General features: G+C 39.3%; 2 protein-coding genes across 5 annotated transcripts; both read left to right on the top strand.

Annotated features, from left to right (window-relative positions):
• yju2 (YJU2 splicing factor homolog) lies at nucleotides 1-6756 on the top strand. The gene is made up of 8 exons (XM_060870215.1): nucleotides 1-258; nucleotides 3028-3128; nucleotides 3250-3394; nucleotides 3540-3674; nucleotides 3912-4093; nucleotides 4311-4461; nucleotides 5015-5171; nucleotides 6387-6756. The coding sequence occupies exons 1-8, from the start codon at nucleotides 235-237 to the stop codon at nucleotides 6500-6502; spliced, it is 1011 nt and encodes a 336-aa protein (XP_060726198.1). The 5' UTR covers nucleotides 1-234; the 3' UTR covers nucleotides 6503-6756.
• A 930-nt stretch (nucleotides 6757-7686) lies between these two features.
• shda (Src homology 2 domain containing transforming protein D, a) lies at nucleotides 7687-22047 on the top strand. Of its 4 annotated transcripts, none has more exons than XM_060870237.1 (8): nucleotides 7688-7916; nucleotides 8647-8702; nucleotides 10280-10613; nucleotides 13353-13506; nucleotides 13973-14182; nucleotides 15194-15389; nucleotides 16005-16124; nucleotides 19165-22047. In XM_060870237.1, the coding sequence occupies exons 3-8, from the start codon at nucleotides 10284-10286 to the stop codon at nucleotides 19349-19351; spliced, it is 1197 nt and encodes a 398-aa protein (XP_060726220.1). In that variant the 5' UTR covers nucleotides 7688-7916; nucleotides 8647-8702; nucleotides 10280-10283; the 3' UTR covers nucleotides 19352-22047. The 4 variants fall into 4 exon arrangements, with proteins under 4 accessions (XP_060726229.1, XP_060726220.1, XP_060726211.1 ...); XM_060870228.1 differs by having other exon boundaries at nucleotides 7689-7912; XM_060870255.1 differs by having other exon boundaries at nucleotides 7696-7912; nucleotides 15209-15389.
• The last annotated feature ends 228 nt before the right edge of the window (nucleotides 22048-22275 follow it).

The following is a 22275-nucleotide window of genomic DNA, read 5'->3' on the forward strand; positions in this document are numbered from 1 at the left end:
GTAAGAATGTGGAGGAAGAGAGGCTGAAAAACAAAAGCTTTTAGTACACGTTAGCGAATACAAACGTTATTACTGTAATAATTTATTCATTATTATAAATTATAAGAGTTTATTATAATAAATAAAAAACTCTGAAATAGGGATCAGACGGCGGTTTGAAACTCAAGTCAAGTCGGAACCTTTGTTATTGTTTGTGTTTCTGTCTGGAACTCTGACTGTTAGCTAGAGCTAAACATGTCTGAGAGAAAAGTCTTAAACGTAAGTTACTCAAATGTTCTTTTCATTGTTTTGTTGAAAAATGTGTCTTGTGTCATGTTTAACGTCGAATATTTACTGTATTACCCGTTAGCTATGCGTTCAGTTGGCTAGTTTGGCTACAGAAGACATGTAGCTTGCAAGCTAGCAAAGTTCATCTCCACCCTGGAACACACTTATTATTGTTATTGGTGATTTTGCTTCTAAATCTTTGTAGGTCCTGTGTTGTTTTTATATTAGAGGCTGTATTTAGATGTTAAAGGTTTTATCTCCCTCTGACGTCACAGGGTGACATGGCTAACAGAGTCACAATTATATTTGAAAACATCACTGATAATGGCCAAGTATTATTTGTTTATGTTGTAAAGTAACAGAAGAACTACTGTAGAATAAGTAGAATACAGAAATAATGAATACAGCATTATTTTTATTATTATTATTATTATTATTATTATTATTATTATTCCCGCCTCCACCTTGTGTGTGTGGAGTTTGCATGTTCTCCCCGTGCCTCGGGGGTTTCCTCCGGGTACTCCGGTTTCCTCCCCCGGTCCAAAGACATGCATGGTAGGTTGATTGGCATCTCTGGAAAATTGTCCCTAGTGTGTGATTGTGTGAGTGAATGAGAGTGTGTGTGTGTGTGTGTGCCCTGTGATGGGTTGGCACTCCGTCCAGGGTGTATCCTGCCTTGATGTCCAATGACGCCTGAGATAGGCACAGGCTCCCCGTGACCCGAGATAGTTCGGATAAGCGGTAGAAGATGAATGAATGAATGAATGCCTCTCACTGGATCATTTTAAGCTCCTTTTTAAAGTGGATCTTTTTCAAAACCAACAACAAAACAACCAAAAATAATAATTTCATTCAATGAAAATCCAACTTTTCGACTAGGGTCTTCTTATGTAATATTCTTTCGTTACAGACACGTTAGCTCCGTTAGCACACAAGACAAACAGGTCTGTCCTTTATATTCATGAACAGATAATCTGCCTCCCATCTGTCTTGAAAGTTCCTATTGTCCATCTTTCTTTGGCCATTTTTGTGGAGGGTTTAGTTAACTTGCCCGATGTGACTGTAACATGGTTGTTAAAGACTGTCAACAGAGAATGAGGGGCGCTTGATGTTCGTGACTACGCGTCAATACAGTGGCAAGGCATTCTGGGATTTGTGGTATTAGCGGAGTTCGGATAAGCGGTAGAACATGAATGAATGAATGAATTATTATTATTATTGGGTTCCAAATCCCAGAATCCAACACAACTATGATGGAGACAGATATAAGACTTTGCTGGGACAGTCAGTGATCTGTGAGATGCGAATATTGTGCTGGTTTCAGGTCATCCTTAAAAATATTCTTGTTTGCCGTAACCCACCGAACTTGTCAATTTAGGACCGACTCAATTAATTTTTTTTTTTTGCTTTAAGTCCGACCGACTTGCCGGTTGTAAATTTGCGTTAAGACCGACCTTTTTTTTTTTTACTCTCCAAACAACTAATACAAAAGCAATAAAATAATATTAATTATATTTTAGTAAGTACTGTAAATATATAAATTTCCCAGGCCTACATACAAACGAAGGCTACGTTCTTTCTTTTAAATAAAAACCCGTGACGTCATCTATGTTTACACTATTGGTTAACGGATGTCACACTTATGGCCTGTGCGTTCGCTTCGTCTCATCCTCTCATTCACTGTCAGAGTCAACGTGTTCGCGCTCGGTAATGATGGCTGCGGCTGCAGTAAACCAAATGTTCGCGGTCATCGTTCAAAGTCATACGGATCCGGGCACCATAATACATCTAAAAAAAAATCATTAAAACAGCTCGACACCGCTTTAACTTGGCACGAAGTTCTGGAAAAACTGTGCCCAGATCTTTTCCCATCCCTTCTCCCGTATAGTCTATATAGCCTGCATCAAAATAAGGTTTGCAATGATGCGCCCGAAGGCACGGGTTGAAGACCCAGTCAGTGACGTCACGATATGCTAATTTGTTTAAATTCATACCTACGTAATCACCATCACCAAAGTTGTACTTTTTTTTTTACATTGAAACTTGAAAAAAAAATGTATAGACCTACCTACCGACCTTTTTTTTTTTTTTACTGTTACTGCAAACCAAAATATTTTTAAGGATGGCCTCAGCATGAAAGTTGAAGTTTTGAAGGATGATCAGTTTGATCGGTCTAAAGCTCTGCTGCATCAGTCACACACACACGCACTGAGTTGTTTTTTTTGTCCTGCACTGTCTTGTCTGTCTTGTTGTCTTTTGTCCCTCACCGTTTGCACCAGGTTGCACAGATGCATTCGATACAGATGTATCTAGGACTACTTACTAAGTCCTTATAGCTCTGTCTTTGTTTTATGTAGCACCATAGTCCTGGAGAAACACTGTCTCATTTACTGCAACAGCTATATAGGGTTGAAATGACAATAAAAACGTCTTGACTTGACTGCACACACACACACACACACACACACACACACACACACACACACACACAGTAGAAGCAGGGACTAAATGGTCAAATGGCTTTGTGGGTAATGTAGTAAACAAAGTACAAATTAAAACATGTCCAGGAAAAAAGACAGAACCTAAAACAGAACCAGTTAAATTAAATGTATTACTAAAAGTTAAATAATCATTAAAGATTAAATGTTAATTATAAAATGGTATGTTTCCTTTAACTGGTTAGTTTTATTTCGAAAAAGTGACAACTGTATTTCAAAACGTATTAACAGTGTAACTATTATTTTTTTCATATTTTTCAAGAAATACTATCCCCCGGATTTTGATCCATCCAAAATCCCTAAACTGAAACTTCCTAAAGACCGTCAGTATGTGGTTAGATTGATGGCCCCGTTTAATATGAGGTAGGTGTCTTGCTCTATGTATAAGTTTCTGTATATTTCTGCATTGATATACTGCACTGAATTCATGTGTTGTGTGTGTGTGTGGAGATGGTTATAATGTTAAATGACATGTTTCTTTCAGATGTAAGACATGTGGAGAATACATATACAAAGGGAAGAAGTTTAATGCTCGCAAAGAGACAGTACAGAATGAGCTGTATCTGGGGCTGCCCATCTTCCGATTTTATATTAAATGCACAAGATGTCTGGCAGAAATCACGTTTAAGGTAAGTTGTTCACGATGCCAATTTTGATCTGTATATCAAACCACAGCGTTATCACAGCTACTGTTTTACTAGACTGATTAGTTCTTTTTGGGCTAGAGATTATGCATTCTTCATCTTTTTTTCTTTGTCTTCTCTTCTCAACCAGACCGACCCAGAAAACACTGATTACGCTATGGAACATGGTGCGACACGAAATTTTCAGGCCGAGAAGCTGCTTGAAGAAGAGGAGAAGAAAATCCAGATGGAGAGAGAAGAGGAGGAGTTAAATAATCCTATGAAGGTAATATTTACCAAATGAACCTAGCAGTGTGTCTCATCATTTCTGTGCAATTTGGCAGGCGGTTTTTCAAATCCTGTGTTTCATGACAAGAAGTATTTCTTTAGTGGTCCAGATCTGATGATAAGGGATATGATTGTCACATCTGCTAACAATACAGCTCAGTTCCAGTTTATTACATACTGTATTGTATATAGTTTAGATTTTTCAGCTGCTTAAATGCTCTGGTGTTCTCCCAAGGTTTTGGAGAACCGCACACGGGACTCGAAGATGGAGATGGAAGTTCTGGAGAACCTACAGGAGCTGAAGGATCTGAATCAGAGGCAGGCTCAGGTGGACTTTGAGTCCATGTTGCAGCAGTACAGGGAGCTGGAGAAGAGACAGAAGGAAAAAGAGCAGGAGGACGATGAGAGAGAAACCAAGTATGTATAAGAGAAACGCATACATAAAACATGTACACATACATGTATAGATATACTTGTTATTGAGATGTCTGTTATCAATATATCAACTTCTCTCTCTCTCTCTCCCACTCTCTCCCTTTCTCTCTCTCTCTCTCTCTCTCTCTCTCTCTCTCTCTCTCTCTCTCTCTCTCTCTCTCTCTCTCTCACACTCTCTATGTGTGGGTCTCCCCTTTAGAGAAATGCTGGAGAGGGCGTTGGTCAAACGGCTTAGAGACTCTGATTCTGACTCTGATCAGGAGCAAGAAAATGTAAAAGAGCAGCAGAAAAGACACACTTCCGAGAACCCTACAGACATCCTGACAACAGACAAAGAAATGGATACAAAGGTACAGAGGCCAGGCTAAAGCTCGACTTCCAAATGCACTTATAGTTATTTTCACAACACATTTCCTTCTCTGAATAATGTGTATTTTACCACTACAATAACATAAGCAATTAAAAGCACTTTTCATTACAATAAAGTGGGCTAGAAACATCTTTACTGTTTTAAGCATTTGAAAAACTATTCAACTTTCCTTACCAAATTTATTTCACATAAGGGACCTTTGATGATGATTAGCTGCTTACTCACACAGGCAAATATCCTAATATATTACCTTCTGGTTCATCCTGCCTTCTTTTGACCACTCAACCTGTTGCAGAACACTTTTGGATGTGCTGTAATAGAATATTTGGCCGTGTCACACCACCGCATGCTTGATTCTTTTCCTATGACCGCATACTTGGTCATTTTTTTTTTTTTTTATTACTGGCCCCCTGCTGGCTTAACCTTTCACTTTCATTGTGTTGTCACTGGAGTGGAAAATGTGTTTTTTAGCCAGCTTTCAATTTCTCTCTTACTGACTCATGTCATTATGTACCTTTCCTCTGTCTCCACAGGGTGCCACTTCGTCTGGAGTAAAGCGGCAGAAAGTTGAGAGCTGGGAAAAGAGTGTGGGCGGGTTAGGAGGAAGAAATGCGCTAGGGTCACTTGTAGTGAGGAAAAAGCCTGCGGCAACAGTTACAGCACCGCCGCCTGCAGCTGGAGCTCAGACTGGTAGAGTCTCCAGAATCTATTTTTATTTCACTTTAGCAGATATATTGTTTATCAGTGCATGAAATGTTTGAGGCAAAACTACAGAGGAAGTAAAAAATTGTATTATTATTATTATTACCCAAAAGGTAGGCGGCCCTTACAGCTGCTCTCTCTAATAACTGCTATTTTTTACATGGAAAATGTCCAGTCTTAATGCACACACTGTATGGCCAAAAGTATCCGGACATCTCACCATCTCACACCATACATGTTTGTTGAACATCACATAGTCCACAAGACGTAGTCCGCTTTGTGTAATAATAAGCTCCACTTTTCTGGGAAGGCTTTCTGCTACATTTCTTTGTTCCACCAAAGAGAAAATCTGAAAAGCTACAACATGAACATATTCTATGCAAGAACCACAAAACGGAATGATAAATGATGATCAGGTGTCTATAACATTTTGTCCAAACAAAACAGATATTAAAAAAGAAAGATTGTATTCTTAAAATCGTATCTAGTTTGAATCGGCCCTGCCAAAATGACTGGGTACCCTGTAGATATGCACATAAATTCGATCCACTTTGTTAGTTTCCTGCAGTTTAAAGGTGAGTAGTTTGTCGAGGTAGTTTATTAAAAATCTTGATTGAAGACTGAAAATGCATTTATTGTGGGACATGAGTTCATTAGATTCAGAAATGTTATGTCAAAGCACCTGTTTAAACAGATTTTAAATGCATTTTCTGAAATTCTGACAGAAATGGTATATATTTTAAGTGTATTAGTCCAGGATACTCAAAAATTGAACCTCTAAGTACAGATTTTTATTTTGTAAAATTACTCTATTCATATGTTAGGCTAATTATTTGTACAATAATATTCTGGCTATACATTGTAGCTGTAGAGCATTTTTATTCTTTGCATTTCTACTGAACACATATTAGGTCAATTGAAGATTGAATTTAAATCCATTCAATTCATGTAATCAGTCAATCAGGATATTGACTGTAAGAGCTCACAAATGCTTTGAAAATGGTGGGTTGTGATTCTTGCCACAGTATCCAAAAAAAAAAAACATTAGCGGCCCCCAGGGTTTCATGAATCCCTGGTAGCCACCAGGCCACACTTTGATAAACATTGCTTTATATGTGCTACACCGTAGTGAAGCATTGAAAATTACTCTTGATTTATGCTAATGTCTCTCCCCATTCCTTTTGTTCTACCTTTACTATTCAGATATAAATCCTGCCACTGCCACTAAGAGCAGCAGCCAAACACCAACAGTTCAGAATGGTTCTTCTCTCAGCCTGCTGGGGGCGTACTCTGACAGCGACGACAGCAACTCAGACTAGTCCTATCATGGTGATGGAAATCGTGCCTGATGTTAACTGTGCAGGAACAAGAAATACATTCACAGACTTCTGGTTTTTAGATTGACTTCCAGTGGTGCTTCTGGAAAGTCATGCAAATATTTGAAAAAAATATCGGACTGACTGTTCTAAATGTCATCCTTTTTGATTGATTTGTGATATTAAAGTATAGATGGCCTTTCTCATGTGTGTAGCCCATGTTTTAACTTCTGAGCAATAAAAATAAATGGGTTGAACACTTGGGTGACCTTCCTGATGTATTGATCAGCATTCGAATCTCAGAGATGCCATGGAGCTTTAATCTATCTCCAGACCCTTAACCATCAGCTGTAAGCTTATATTGTTAGTCACTTTGGTTAAAAGCGACTGAGCTGTGAATAAATGTTCATTTCAATATTCCCCTCCCATAAAATGTCACCAAATGCGTTTCGCTCCTGACAGCACCATCCGATATGGAATATCCCATGTCTCAAAGGTTAATATCAGATCAGTCTTTCCTTTTGTTGCATAACATATTTTATTTGATGTGTGTATTGCACAACAAGATTACGATTCTATTCTGCTGTGTAAATCTCAAAACCCATTATGATTTATTTGACCTTACTCAACATGTTCTCTCTGTGTGGGTTTTCTCTGGGATCTACGGTTTAATCCCACCTCCCAAAAAATATGCATGGGGGATGGATTCAACATGCTAAAATGCCTTTAGGTGCCAGTTGTTTTCTTTCTTTCTCATCTCAAACCCAATGTTTCTGGTATAGACCCTGTATCCACCATGACCCAGACCAGGATAAAGTAAACAAATGAATGAAATCGATGAATAAATGACATCATAATCAAATGTTTCCTGGCACATTAAAGATACAGAAGGTGTCCACTTGTTGGATGTAACCCAGGGACGAAAGTAAGGTACAATTTTATCCGAGAACATCTGAGGTTTATTCACAAGGTTATGAATTTCACTAAAAAAAATTGATATCCATAAAAAAAAGAAAGAAAGATTAAAAGACTAAACAAAGGCTCAGATAATTTGACTAGGTTCAATTATACAGACATTAAGTGTCTGGCATCTTTAGGGAATTTGAAATATCCTCTTAACATTTATTTTCTTAGCCACAAAAGGAATGAACAAGTCATAAAATTGGGAAAACGTGATGAATATTTAATCAGATGGCACACAGTTCAGAACAAAAGCGAGCCTGTGGGCTTTCCTACAAAGTCTCTGCCTATTGGATTCGAGCAGCTTCCTGCCATAACGCGTTACTCATTAACCCAAAGCCAGACGCTCATCATCTCCACATACATGGATACCAGAGTTCACTCAAAAATGTTTTATTTATAGTCTTTTTTTTAAATTATTATTATTATTATTTATTCATCGCCCAGGCGTCGGTGAGTAAGTCAAGAACCCGTTCTTTTATCACAAATCTAACGGTTGTCTAATTGTAGGCTTGGGGGAGGTTTTTTTTTTTTTTTACCTCACAGCTTTCCACAATAGCGGATTCACGCTATGTTTATATCTTAACTGTTTAATAATATATAACATCTTAATATGTGAAATGTATACTCTCTATCAGTTCTGAGGGTTTTATTTTAGTTTTCTGTCGTTTTTGTTCTTTATTTCTTTCGAGGAATAGAGACTAATGCTAGCTTGTTGCTGGCTAGTACGGAGGGTCCTGTGAGAATAATGTAGCATTGTTGCTAACAAGCTTGTTGGACAGATATATACATATATGCTTGCAGTTGGACAAATTAAGAGTGATATTTTCAAATTTTTCTTTAGTGAAAAGGTTGATTATTTTGGGCATGATTGATTGGTTACAGGTCAAAGTACACCTAAGTTGTTTGGTTAGCTTAGCAGGCTAACAGCGTTAACTTTCTGTCAGTGGGCTCGTGCGTAGTTTTTAAGTCATCGGTTTTTTAACGGTTCATGAAAAATAATAGGCGACTTTAGAAAGCAAGAAATATTCAGTAAACACCAAAAAATATAAAAATAAACATTCACATAGAGATAAGGAAAGATTGGACAGGGTTGGGCTGAGCTGTGGAGGTGTGTAAGTCCTTTAAGGGTTTAAGTCGATATATTTTTTTTCCTTGTTCCTTTTGTTCCTTGTTTTATTTTATAGACACAACGTGAAGAAGGTTGATGTTCTGAGGCATCCATGTATCAGACACATTAAAGGTATTAACCATCACTGTGTGTATATATACTGTTTTTTATCACCAAAATATACAATAATGACTGTGTAGTGTAGGTATTTATGGACTTTATACTGCTGTGAGGAGAAATCACTGTTTATAGACAGTGTCTGGTTTATTTTTGGATTAATTATTAAAAAGTAAGTTATTCCATGGGTTATAGTTCAGCACAGGATTAAAACAACATGCTTTGATTTGACACGAGCATAAAATTTGCAAAGCTGTGTTTTTATGCAAATCTCCACCAAGGCGCTGTTGAATGCTCGATTCTGATTGGTCCGAAGATGTTTATTCCTTTTCTATAACATTAGTCACTGTTACATAACAGTGAACGACAGCGAACAGTGACTACTGTTATAGAAAATGAATAGGTGAACACTCTCTCACTCACTCACTCATTTTCTACCGCTTATCCGAACTACCTCGGGTCACGGGGAGCCTGTGCCTATCTCAGGCGTCATCGGGCATCAAGGCAGGATACACCCTGGACGGAGTGCCAACCCATCGCAGGGCACACACACACACTCTCATTCACTCACGCAATCACACACTACGGACAATTTTCCAGAGATGCCAATCAACCTACCATGCATGTCTTTGGACCGGGGGAGGAAACCGGAGTACCCGGAGGAAACCCCCGAGGCATGGGGAGAACATGCAAACTCCACACACACAAGGCGGAGGTGGGAATCGAACCCCCAACCCTGGAGGTGTGAGGCGAACGTGCTAACCACTAAGCCACTGTGCCCCACAATCGGTGAACAGTTAACTAAATAAGTGAACAACAGTGAACAGTTAACTAAAGATGGTTAAAACTACAAAGCGTCAGTTTATACTGTAATCAGTGAAATGAGCTGCAGCTATATATAAATATATATAAGGAGTAAAACAATAACCTTATACTAAACAATACTCATATATACTCATTTATAAATAAGCAATACTACTTATATATAAGGAGTGAAACAGTAACCCATTCCGCACCAGCCTAGTAAGGAAAGTTTTCTTTTTATATCTTATATAACAGCAGCGGTACTCTTAAATGTGTCGGTGTTTTATAATCTTGTGAGGTAAATATGACCAGCTAGATTTTTTGTTGTTTCTATAACTAACTCTGTGAGAAATAAAAAGAGGCTATTGAAGGAACAACTGTTTAGCTATGTAGCTGCTATAATATAAGTGCTAACAGGAACTAACTAAAAAAAAACAGTTGTTAGAATTGACAGTTTGTTGTGATATGAAGAGTATAAACACTGCAGGATATGGCCAATATTGGGAAATAATCGTTTTCTGGGTGGTAACATTCCTTTGCTTTACATCACACCATCTCATCTGTGATTTATTTACAGCACGCCTGGTCATGTTTTATTTTTTTATTCTGTCACACAAGACTTTACAAAACTTTATCTGGACATAAACCAGCAGTTTCAACACAAGTATCCACAATGGAATAAACTGTGTAAAATACACAGTTATTAACCTGTAAGAGTGATGAAAACCTTCTGGAAAAATCGCTCTTTCTCTCTCACTCTCTCTCTCACTCTCTCTCTCTGTGCACAGACTCATGGCAAAGTGGTTGAAAGATTACTTGAATTTTGGCAGCAGGAAAGGACCGCCGCAGCCACCCAAGCCGGATTACACCGAGAGCGAAATACTTCGTGCATACCGTGCTCAGAAGGAGCTGGACTTTGAAGACCCATATGAACCATCAAACCGAGCAAATAATGGCTCTGGGACCTCTGACCCATTTCCTGCATTCGGAACAATTCTTCCAAATGGCATGGAGGTCAAGATCGTGTCACCTAAGCACAGACTGATAAAAGTGGAATCTCAGGAATTCAACCGCTGCAAGGTCCCACTGGGAATCGTCTCATTCGAGGAGCCTCATGTCCCTGTATGTCCTTATTTTCTTATTTGTCACATTGCTGTGACTGACCTTGTGCAGTCTATTTGGCAGTGCAGAGGTGCTTTTAAATGTTTCCTCAATGAAAAATAGCCTAGGCAAAGTATGCATCAGCCTAATGGTTGTGCACTAGAGCTATTAAGGTTGAAGCACGGCCTTAATGTAGCTTATAAATTACATTTGGCATGCACTTGAACAGGTGCTTAGTAACTGATACGATATAAAAGCCTGCGGTGGTGTACTCGCTCTGATCATGGTAGCTCCGTCTGTGATGTGTCAGGCTGAATGCCTGAAGATTATTCTTTAATAAGAGCTTTTATGTTCTCACTGCGCTGCTTGATCGAGAATGCAACGAATCTGGATTTCTGCTTGAGACGCGTTTAATGTTTGTCTATTCCCTGTAAACCTTATCGTAAAACAGTGTAGAGAGCTATTACCACTGTGCCCAAGTACTATCAAAAGTATTCCTGAATTTAACTAAAATGTGTATTTTACTGTTGTGTTTTTATGCAGATGAGTATAAAGATTAAGAGAGTGGTTTTATGGTCTACATCAGAATCTTTAGGCACACTTGCTGAACCACTTAAACTTGCTTAACCTTTTTCTTTTTCCCCCTTTCACTACTTGATTCTTGGATAAGTTCCTGACTTGCACTGCCACAATACAGCCATGACTGTCCCCATTCATGTCCACATTTTTGTTCTCCCTAGCTCCAAACACACACAAAGCAAGCTCACTCTTTAAGCCTTTTTTGCCTCTTGCCGTGAGTGACAAAGCACTGGAAACTTTTTTGCCTATAAAAATGTTTGCCTTTGGTGTCATGCTGTGCCACCTCTGGTTTAGTAATCATTTTTTCACTAAGCTTAGGGGTCCTTCCCTAAAACATTCTGGATGAGAGTCATTCTACAAAACCTGTGGTGACCATTACAGCAAGCGCTGCCCTGGTAATTCTTGATCTGCAGATAGAAAACTACACTGAAGGAGTCATTTAAGTTAAATTACTTTTGAGTGTTCCTGAAAAGGTTCCTGTGGTGGAAATGTGGCCTCACACTGGAACAGTATTTTTCTATATATTTTTTTTGGTAGGAGTGCTCTGGATTTGGCTTTATCCATCTTGCCACCAAGCTGGACCAATTTCCAAGTTTAGCTCATGAAATGCATCTCTACTACACGATGCTACCTCCACCATGGTCTTCTCAGATGGATATGGGGAATGGGAAATAGCGTTTTGTTTATAGTGGATTTTTACATTTATTTATTGCTCAAACCTTTTTTGTAAATTGCACAAACTTACCTGAATTGGTATTTTTCCACATATATTTAAACCGGCTTTTCAGTTTGGATTTATAAACATTCATCCGGACATGATGCCTGTGATTCAGAGAGGAAACATTATGCAGGCTAGGCGTGTTTATCTCGACCATGTTTAAATGTGTGACCTCTGGCTAGTATTTAGTGACACAATGACATTTTAACAATATGCCGAGTTACAAGGTGATTATTAGGATAGTGCTGTACTGAGGCTGAGGGGGTGATCTGTTTTTAATTTCACAAGCTGTACATGATCTTTATGCCCCAAAACCTTTTCACTCTTGTTTCTCCTATGTACACACAAGCGCTTTAGTGTGCAATTTTCCCCTCATCAGCTTAAAGGCCCTGAAATTTATATTTATTATTAGACCTGTTTAAACAAGCAGAAAAAATTAAGATATATTTGACCTGAATTATTGAAAATGTTTAAGAGCAGCATAACCAAGACAAGTTTCTCAATGAAAACCAAAGAAAACAAGCCCTCAATTCTTACTCCAGGAGCCAAGTGGACGAGGTCCTCAACTCCAGCTATTCTTAGGGCTGGAACAGTTTTTCTTGAAGGACTGCTCTTTATTTACCACCATCAATCTTACCCTCAATTGCCCTGAACGTTTCCCAGTATCTGTTAATGAAAAGTAGCACAAAAGTACAATATGATGCTACCCCCTCCATGGTTTTGTCAGGATGATGGAATTTAAAAAAAAAAAAAAAGTCCAGAAACAAAAAGCCAAGTTCAGTATTACTTTCATTTAATGTCTATAAAAAAGAAATCGGGTACAATTCTGTGCTAAATATTAACATATTAACTTATCACTGTTGCTGGCTGTTGAGAAGTGAGACATGTATTGACCTCTGAGGCTGTTTGCTCAGATATTAGAAATAAAGCATAGTTGCATTAATTTTTAGAGCTCGATGAACAGCAACTTGTTACAGCAACTTGTAGCCTCTAGTTAGAACAAGCACACATTTGAAAAGTATGAAAAAACTGGCCCTGAGCTGCATGAACATCTCTCAAATGGGACCAAATTGCCTGTTGTGTATGATGATCCAGGACAAGGCTTAGGCACGCAGAGAGCTTTTAAACCCCTAGTTGTATTAATCATGTAAAAGTCAACACTGGAACAGCACATCGGCATAAAACACTTGACGCTGCTCAATCTCTCCTCTATATTTTCTTTTGTTTGTAAGCTGTACTTAACAGAGCCATTACACACACTGTATTCCAGTCATTTGTGGCATTTTAAAGCCAGTAGTAAGTAGAACCAAGAATGAGGACACCATTTTTCTTTTTACCTTTTGTGTTGATCAGCTACCCTGAGGCAGCGCTTAACCCCCACCCCCATAGTCTTCTGTTCTCCCATCAATCTTTTGTCTGCAGACGGTGCTTAATCTCTCCCTTTGCCCCTCTCCATCCCTTAGGTCATTCCATCTGCTCCAGCAGTAGGGGACACCGATTATTCAGACCCGTTCGATGCCCGCCCAGACCCACGACCCCATCTCGGCTGGGAGTCCGGTTCCGTAGAAAACAGCAGCAGCTACATGGAGCCATTCGAGGCACAGAGAGTCATCACGGGTAAAATGCTTTCACTATTCCACATACCCTAAGGTGTATAAACTATACAGAGAGGGACAATGGTAGAAAAAGCATTTACTCAGGAGAGACTAATCAGTGCTGTGGGAGACACGTTTTATGAGAACACTAGCCACCTTAATTGGTTGTAAAGGTTTGAATTGTGCATTGAAAGGCTTTTTGCACCATTACTGGCAAGTTGTCAGGTTACTTCTGAGAAGAAAGACATCTTTTGTAAATTGGAATCTAATTGAGTGAATCGAATCGAGTTTCCAATTGTAAATTCCAGTTCAACTTTTTTGTTGTTGGAGTGGATTAAGTCCCGATTCTTAACAAAATTTGAGGAAGAAAGATTAGTTATGTTTTGTAATGCCTGTGTAGATTTAAAATATATAATCATCTGTGGGATTTACATCATCTTGCAAATAAGAAACCCGATTTCTAAAGACGAGGTTATTTTTCCCTGCAGAGCTGCAGCACGTCTCGGAGCACGGCCGCACCGTCTCTCGGGGAAGTCCGCAGCTCTATGACAGCCCATATGAAGAACAGGGAATCTACAGGACCGGTCTTCCAGAGGATGAGAGGGAGAGTCGATTGCCTCAGGATGATGAGAGGCCTGCAGATGAATATGACCAGCCTTGGGAGTGGAAGAAGGAAAACATCTCTAAGGCATTAGCTGGTGAGCTCTGCAATACATTAGGGTTAGCCCATATATTTTAGCACTCCACATGTATCCTGTGTGGCTGCCGCTCTCTCCATTTTCCCATCACATAACACTATTTGCACATGGTCTATGGAGGTTATCAGAGAGTAAATAGACATGTGAAATTCAAAGCAACAATTTTGTATTAAATCTTGCAATATCGGTTGATGTTAGTATGCTACATATCTCTTGGGTCAGGTGTAGTAAGCCTGTGACACAGCAGATTTATTAAGAGCTGTTAAGCATCGTCTGACACATGCTCAGATACCCAAACCAAGCATGCTCTTCTGCCCTCAGCTCAATGAGTGTCTGTCAGATCAGTGTTGACAGGTCTTTAGGGCCATGAGTCAAAGCAGGATCAGGATGGGGCTTGTCCAAGGTCTTTACAATACAGATGCTCTGTTCACGGACTGTGAGTTAAAGAACGTTTACTGCACCATTTCTTGGATTAATGTGTAATCACAACATTTACTCATTTAACAACTAGTGAAATTGAATTGGCTTGCTGGCCTGTGTGTATCAGCTACATCATAAAAAAGCAAATATTGATGCTTTACATGTGTTTCAGTGGCCTACAGGTAAGAATTGGAAGAGTAGAAGATGTGGCATTTTGTCAAATAAATTCGAACATAAAGACAGAAAATGTAAAGCCTGTGTGAGCAAAAGAGAAATGAAGTACAGAGGGTTTTAAAAGTAAAACACAGTTTGACTGATAGTCTGTCAGTCAGGATAGAAGAGTTTCCCAGTTAGCCCTGAGGAAGAACAACAGCTATAATGAAAAAGAGCGAAAGATGACATGATCATCCATCAAAAATAATAGGGTTCATTTGTCTTCATTGCTGCTTTTAAGTAATAAAATGCAGTGTAGTCTTCATTCTTTCTTTCAGGCCTTTACTTGGTCATGAATGTTTGAGTTTTCTATCAGAGGAACTGAACATATCTGTGGGTGGGTTTCTGACTTGGTGAAACATGATGGTGATTTTTTAGTCTTTATGCATTTAGTACAGTTCGATGGTGGCGATTGGGAGCGCTCCACACTGCCCCATATGGACCAGCACAGGAGAACTGGAACCTCTAGAACCAGTCCTCCATCCAGCAAGGCCACCAGTCTACGCAAACCCAATGACCATCATACCATCCTGGGGGAAAGGGTGGACCCTGCATTACCTCTGGAACAACAAGTGTATGTATTACTGCTCTGTTGCTTTTCTCCCATGGTGACTGAACGTGTGTCTTAAGTAGTCGTGGGAGAACAAACCCTGCATGTCAATCAAACACTGATTATTTATTCATTCGTTTGTAGTAGGCTACAACGCTACCATGCTTATAATTAAGCTAATACAATGTTTTAACCATGCACAAAACATTAATTATAACATTGTATTGATGTGTTTGTCCAATTTGTCATTCAGAAAGCCAGTTACAGTCTGTTGATATATTCTATTTATATATATTCTTTAAGGGAGATTTTATTTTTGCCATTGACTTGGGGAAAAGGGAAAAAAAAAGCATAAGGACAAAAAAGTAAGGACCTAAAGATTAGACTAGACTAACATTTTTTTCACAATACAAATATAAATTTGATCAGATTTTGCATCAAATGCAATTATTTTTGTTTATCTCTAACATTACTGGTACAATTCATTCAGGAAAACAGCATATGATTTTTTTTTATTATTATTATTATTATTTTATTTTATTTTTATTATTATTATTATTTTTTACATAGCTTTTACCACAGAATTATACAGTAAGATATCAAAACCAAGGCTGCAATGCACATGCCTGTGTGTTGTAGGTGGTACCACGGCGCATTGACACGCTCTGAAGCTGAGAATCTACTGACACTGTGTAAAGAGTGCAGTTACCTGGTGAGAAACAGTCAGACAAGCAGAAACGACTACTCTCTCTCCCTCAGGTATGGCATAATTTTTGCTTTGTTTTTCATTTTCCTCCTCATTCATCTTAGATATCATGCGTCTTATTGAGTATCTATCTCATAATGATAGCGGCGTGCTCGTGATCTTCCAAAATACAGCCATTTAAATGCTAGTTACATACTCCTGTTCCTACTCAGCCACTTAATACGCATGCTCACGGTAATAGCCTAATCTGTCTCTCTCTCTCCTAGTCTCTTTGTTTCCCTATTGATTTACTTATGAAGTCTTGGGCCCCTGTTGTTATTCGTTGTTAATCAACACATATCTGCTAAATCACCAGTTAATCCAGTCCAGATGCAAGAGCATCTGGAGCCCTTTCATCTAGAGCCTTGCTTTGTACTTTATTGTGTACTGTGTCAATGTGCCATTTTAGCACGTCTTCAAAGATGCTTAGGTTCCTCAGATGTTCTGTGTTAATTTGGTGGTACCATAAGGTTTTGTGTAGAAGCTGTGGGTCAAATTGACGTGTGTCCAACACCAGTTAGTCAAGTCAAGAAGCTTTTATTGTCATTTCAACCATATATAGCTGTTGCAGTACACGGTGAAATGTTTCCACAGTATCATGGTGCTACATAAAACAAAGACCGAGCTGTAAGGACTTAGTAAGTAGTCCTAGATACATAAAATGCATCTGTGCAACCTGGTGCAAACAGTGCAGGACAAAAGAAGACAGACTAGACAGTGCAGGACAAAATAAAAAATACAAGACATTACACAAAAACAGCGCCGACCAGTGTAAATACTGTATGTTCAATCAATATTGCGTGTGCAGAAATACTGGAATGTATTATATGCATTAGTGTTATAGCAGCAGTTGCATGCGGTATTGTAATGTATTGTGCAAAACAGCAATCAACTTAAATGTGAGACAGCATGTGCAAAGAGCAAAAACTGTGTGCAAAACATCATGTAAATAGTTTGATGGATATATAATGGAAAAGTGTGTAATTGGTGTAGGTCTGTGCAGTCCGTACAGTTGATGTACTGTGTGTGTGTGTGTGTGTCGTGCTCAGTACAGTTTAGTTCAGTTATTAAGGAGTCTGATGGCTTGTGGAAAGAAACTGTTACAAAGTCTGGTCGTGAGGGCCCAAATGCTTCGGTACCTTTTTTCCAGATGGCAGGAGGGTGAGGGGTGTGTGATGTCATCCGCAACGCTGTTGGCCTTGCGGATGCAGCGTGTGGTGTAAGTGTCCATGATAGAGGGAAGAGAGACTCCAGTGATCTTCTCAGCTGTCCTCACAGGGTTTATCCACTGCAGGGTTGCGATCCAGGACGGTGCAGTTCCCAAACCAGACAGTAATGCAGCTGCTCTGAATGGTCCCCCTGTAATATGTAGTCAGAATGCGGGGGAGCGAAATGGGCTTTTCTCAGACTTTTTATGAAGTAGAGACGCTGCTGGGCTTTCTTGATTATGGAGCTGGTGTTGAGTGACCAGGTGAAGTTCTCCGCTAGATGAACACCAAGAAATTTGGTGCTTTTGAAGATCTCTACAGATGATCCGTCGATGTTCAGCAGAGAGTGGTCGCTCTGTGCTCTCCTGAAGTCAACAACCATCTCTTTTAGTTTTATCAACATTCGGAGACAGGTTGTTGGCTCTACACCAGACAGTTAGATGTTGCACCTCCCCCCTGTATGCTGACTCGTCGTTCTTGCTGATGAGACCCACCACGGTCGTGTCATCGGCCAACTTTATGATATGGTTTGATCTGTTCTTTGCTGCAGTCGTGAGTCAGCAAGGTGAACAGCAGTGGGCTGAGCTCGCAGCCCTGATGCGAAGCCCCAGTTAGATATGCATGATAGATATTATTGAGAATTCAGACTGACAGATGCTGAAGCCTGCCACTGCACAGTCACAGGGTGCCATCACTAATGGGCGGCGGGGGGTTAATGACATTCTTTACACGCTGAGTGCAGTTCTGCTTTGTTGACACTCAGCTGTACAATTATCAGTAGTCTTTTACTTATGACTACTACATGCATACAATTAGCAGTTTTATTTAAGGTAGAACTGGGAGACACTGTCATCCATGTGTCGGTTCAGTGACTGAGCAAATCTTTCTATAGCACTAAAGCATTTTTATGCTCCGACATCTACTCTATAATTATGGTCCACTGATCTTGAGGATGATTATGCCATCATTAATCTCCTCCATGTTTCGCAATGTGGATTGTGCTGCACTCTTTACTCATGGCTCTGTGCCAACTGTACAATTTACAGTTTGCTTAAATAGTGGGACCACCTTTGATTTGTTGGACTTCTTTAGTGTCCTAGTTAATATTCGAGGTACTAGAACACCTCCAGTATAGCTCCTTTTGCTGATAACTGAATAATGTATATACTAGCGTGGATCTAATGCTCACTCCCGTTCACTGTTTTAGTTTAATCAGACACAGCACAGAAACAACATTATTCTCAGTGCCTGGTTGCCCTGCAAAAATCAGGCTTGTCCTTGCAGCTGTATGACCCATGGATAACCCAGTATTAAGTGTATAAAATCATTAGTGTTAAGCATTTTTTTTTCCTATCCATCGCTGTCTTTTTCTACCCACCCTCCTTTTTCCTCCATTTGACCTTGCGTTCTTCTTTTCCTCCTCCCATATCTCCTGCACTCCCCCTCCCCATGCCATCAACACACCAGGAGAAGGATAATCCTGTAAAGCTACTCCTCGTGAGAGCCAGCACTCAGAGACGCAATTCCTCTCGCTGCCTGCTATTTGCTTAAATCTTAGTCGTCTCCTTATTCGTTTATATAACGTCTAAGTAGATTTCTTCAAAGCGTGTTTGCACACGTTTCTGTTTTTCTTGTCCGCGCTTTACACGTGAACCGATTGCTTATAACCACAGGCAAATTCCACACAGATTATTTTTTATACTGTAGGTGAGCCTAAGAGGCGAGGTCTTGTCAGCCATGCATCTGTTCCTCATTGGGTTTTTTTTTTCCACTGACTCTCTGCTCCATCTGTTTTTGTGTTTGCTGTTTAATTATTCACCAGTGTTTTCTCCCCCTGTCTTTTTAGGAGCTGTCATGGCTTCATGCATATGAAATTCTCTCAGTCACGTGATGGGAAGTACATCCTCGGCGAGAACAGTCCTCCCTTTGACACAATTCCTGAGGTCATCTACTTCTACACCACCCACAAGCTTCCCATCCGGGGTGCAGAACACCTCTCTCTGCTTTTCCCTGTGGTGGTCCAGACACTCTGAGAACAAGCACAGCTACACACTGACCCACACCCACTCACACACACGAAGGCCTGGACTTCTTTTTGCTTAGGTCGGGGACACACACACTTGCAACGCCTCACATGTTCACACACTCAGGGTCAATTCTTGGTCAGCTTGCAGTAGCGCTTTGTATTTGATAAAATGTCTAGTTTTACGTGTGGATTTTAATAATAGTTACCATTTGAATTGGTTTGAATGATGGATTGGTGTGAATCTGCTCTGAATCACAGTTTGGAGTGTCGCTGATCTGCAGACTGATATTGAAATGAATATTAATGTGATGGCTGAACTGATGCCGTAGGTTATTTAAATACATTGACACTACACACCTCCTTGTGCTTCTATTCACAAAACTGTTTTATAGCCTGACTTCCATACAGTACATTGTTTACCTTTACAGCTAGTACTCCACACACGCTAGAAATTTCCATGAACTACGGAATTATGGACTCTTAATTTCTGCTATCCTGTATTCTAGCCAGACTGACACACTGATCCTACACACCACTGAGCTGTAGATCCTTGTACTGTACCTTCCCTGTCTCTGTTGTAAGCAAAAACATAACCTGATAGACCAATATTAAGATATCAGTAATTAGGGATGCATCGTTACTGATACTTGTACTAATAAGTGCTCAGATACCGTGTCGTACCGTATAACATAAGCCTAGTGTACAAGTGTCGACACAACAGACGGACAACTGAAAGTACATATTTTCTTACAATACATGTAACCTGATGAAGCATGATATGGCATTTAAACAGTATCTTTGAGCAAAAGTACAGGAACCGGTACTTTATGTTGTGCATGCAGCATTAAAGAGTGCATGCAGTTCAGCTAGCTCTGAGATGCGCATGCTATCTTTGCACCCACACTCCTGCAATTCACAGTATTTTTAATAAAATGCTGCTCATGCCATATATTACAGATACTGTTTACTTAACACCATACGTAAAACTCTTCACTAGGAAGGAATGTTAGCTGTGTACGGAGTAGCAACCAACATAAACTTTCACGGTGCTCCTGAAAACCACACACTCCTTTCACTATTGATAGTATCAATGAGTACAAGAAACCTGCATTCATACTTTGGAAATGTGGCACTGATGCATCCTTATCATTTATAGAAATAATTCATATAAAGCAAGCTTGGCCAAAAGAAGTTGCTCATTTTCTATTATAAGTTCTATTATAACTCTTTGGAGTCTGATAATGAGCTAACAAGGCATACTGTTAAAGGAAACCAAGCAACAGCTGTGGAACGTGTGGAATGTCTTTTCCTCCCACAGCTCAACACGTTGCCACGTGTGGCGGAGGCAGTGATTCAGGCGCAAATTTAGAGACAGGTGAAAGAATTGAGACCCACTCATTCTGTGCACATCCTCTGTACTTCAACCATTTCTATCCTTTTTAACAGAAGAAAGGTAGCCGGTATGTTTGCAGGGTTGCTCTTCATCACAGGTCACCATTCACAGCTCAAATGGTCATACTTACACTGTTAGGAACTACTGAACACATGAGCACCAATAACACTTTCTTTGTTGTGATTGTACGGTTTACAATTCAGTTGAATCTCTTTGTATATAGGAGCAATAGAAACAAATCTGAAGTGATAAGGGTGTGTGTACAGATGCACCATTGTGAGATTCACCTTGAGTATCTTTATCTCCTTTATCTGACACCGTTTCTCATAGAATGAAACTAAGCCTTGTTTTGATCGTGTTTAAACATGCGTTACAGCTGAAGCCTACATTTCACAGAGAAGATTGATTGATGTGTTTTAAGTGATATATTTTGTGTCCAAGTCAGTTCAGGCTTCAGACTGAACAAGTAAAAAAAAAAAAAAAACATGCTGACATGAAATCCTTTATTCAATTCAATATTTACCTGTAACACATTACATTGACTGAGACGATTTTCCATAATACAATCACAAATCGCACAAATACTCACAGCTTTGTAAAGGAATAGATCAGTGTTTTTAAACCTAATCTCTGTCAACTGCATGTGTGGTGTGTCCGCCATTGTTATAGACAAGAATTTACGAGAACTGGAAACTTTTTTTTTTTTACACAGACCTTCAATAGTATAAAAGTCTAATTTCAACCTTTTGAACTCAATTGATAAACTATATAAATTATAACCATTCTGCTCTAAAAGTAAAGCTCATATGATGCCAAAGTTGTTGTTGTTATTACTGTGTAAATGGCAGATAAAAGTTAATAGGTCATTTCTAGTTTATTATTTTGGTCATTTCTTCTTGTTCAAACTATTCCCTACTTATGAAGAACCAGTATAAAGTTGGCATTTTTTAACCACAGACATGTCCACAGGACAGAGTGATGCACTCAGTGAAACCTTCCAGTCAAAAGTGCTTATGCAGATCTGCACAAATAAGCATCGATTCCCCAACAACTACCGTTCTTGTCTGGCATATGGCAATTGCACCTAGGCTGTAGATACAATAAAAGAAGATTAAGTTAAGAAAACACTGGAGTATACCTTCAAGCTTTTACACCTATGGCACACGCTAGCATTATCACAGGATCTACTCTTGCAGAGTGTAATATTAGAGAACTACACTGTAGTTGTGTTTGATTATGATGACTACTTTTACTGACTTTATGTACTTGGTTTCTTTTGAATAAAATATGCTTCTTTTTTAAAAATAAAAGCTGCGTTATCATTTTTCTATGATCATACCAGGACTGAATGTAGTGCAGCGCTTGGATTTTTAAATATGTTCACATATATATGCATTCTAGCTCGGTTTATTTACAAGCACAAAGACCGTTCCTGCAAAGCTGCAAACAATGCATACAGAAAAATAGGTCACGACTCCCACGTGTGCCTGATTCCGCATTCTGAGCTATCGTGGTGTGTATGAGCGAGGGAGAGAGTG

Source organism: Tachysurus vachellii, chromosome 1 (genome assembly GCF_030014155.1).
Source record: "Tachysurus vachellii isolate PV-2020 chromosome 1, HZAU_Pvac_v1, whole genome shotgun sequence".
In the NCBI taxonomy this organism is placed as follows: Eukaryota; Metazoa; Chordata; class Actinopteri; order Siluriformes; family Bagridae; genus Tachysurus; species Tachysurus vachellii.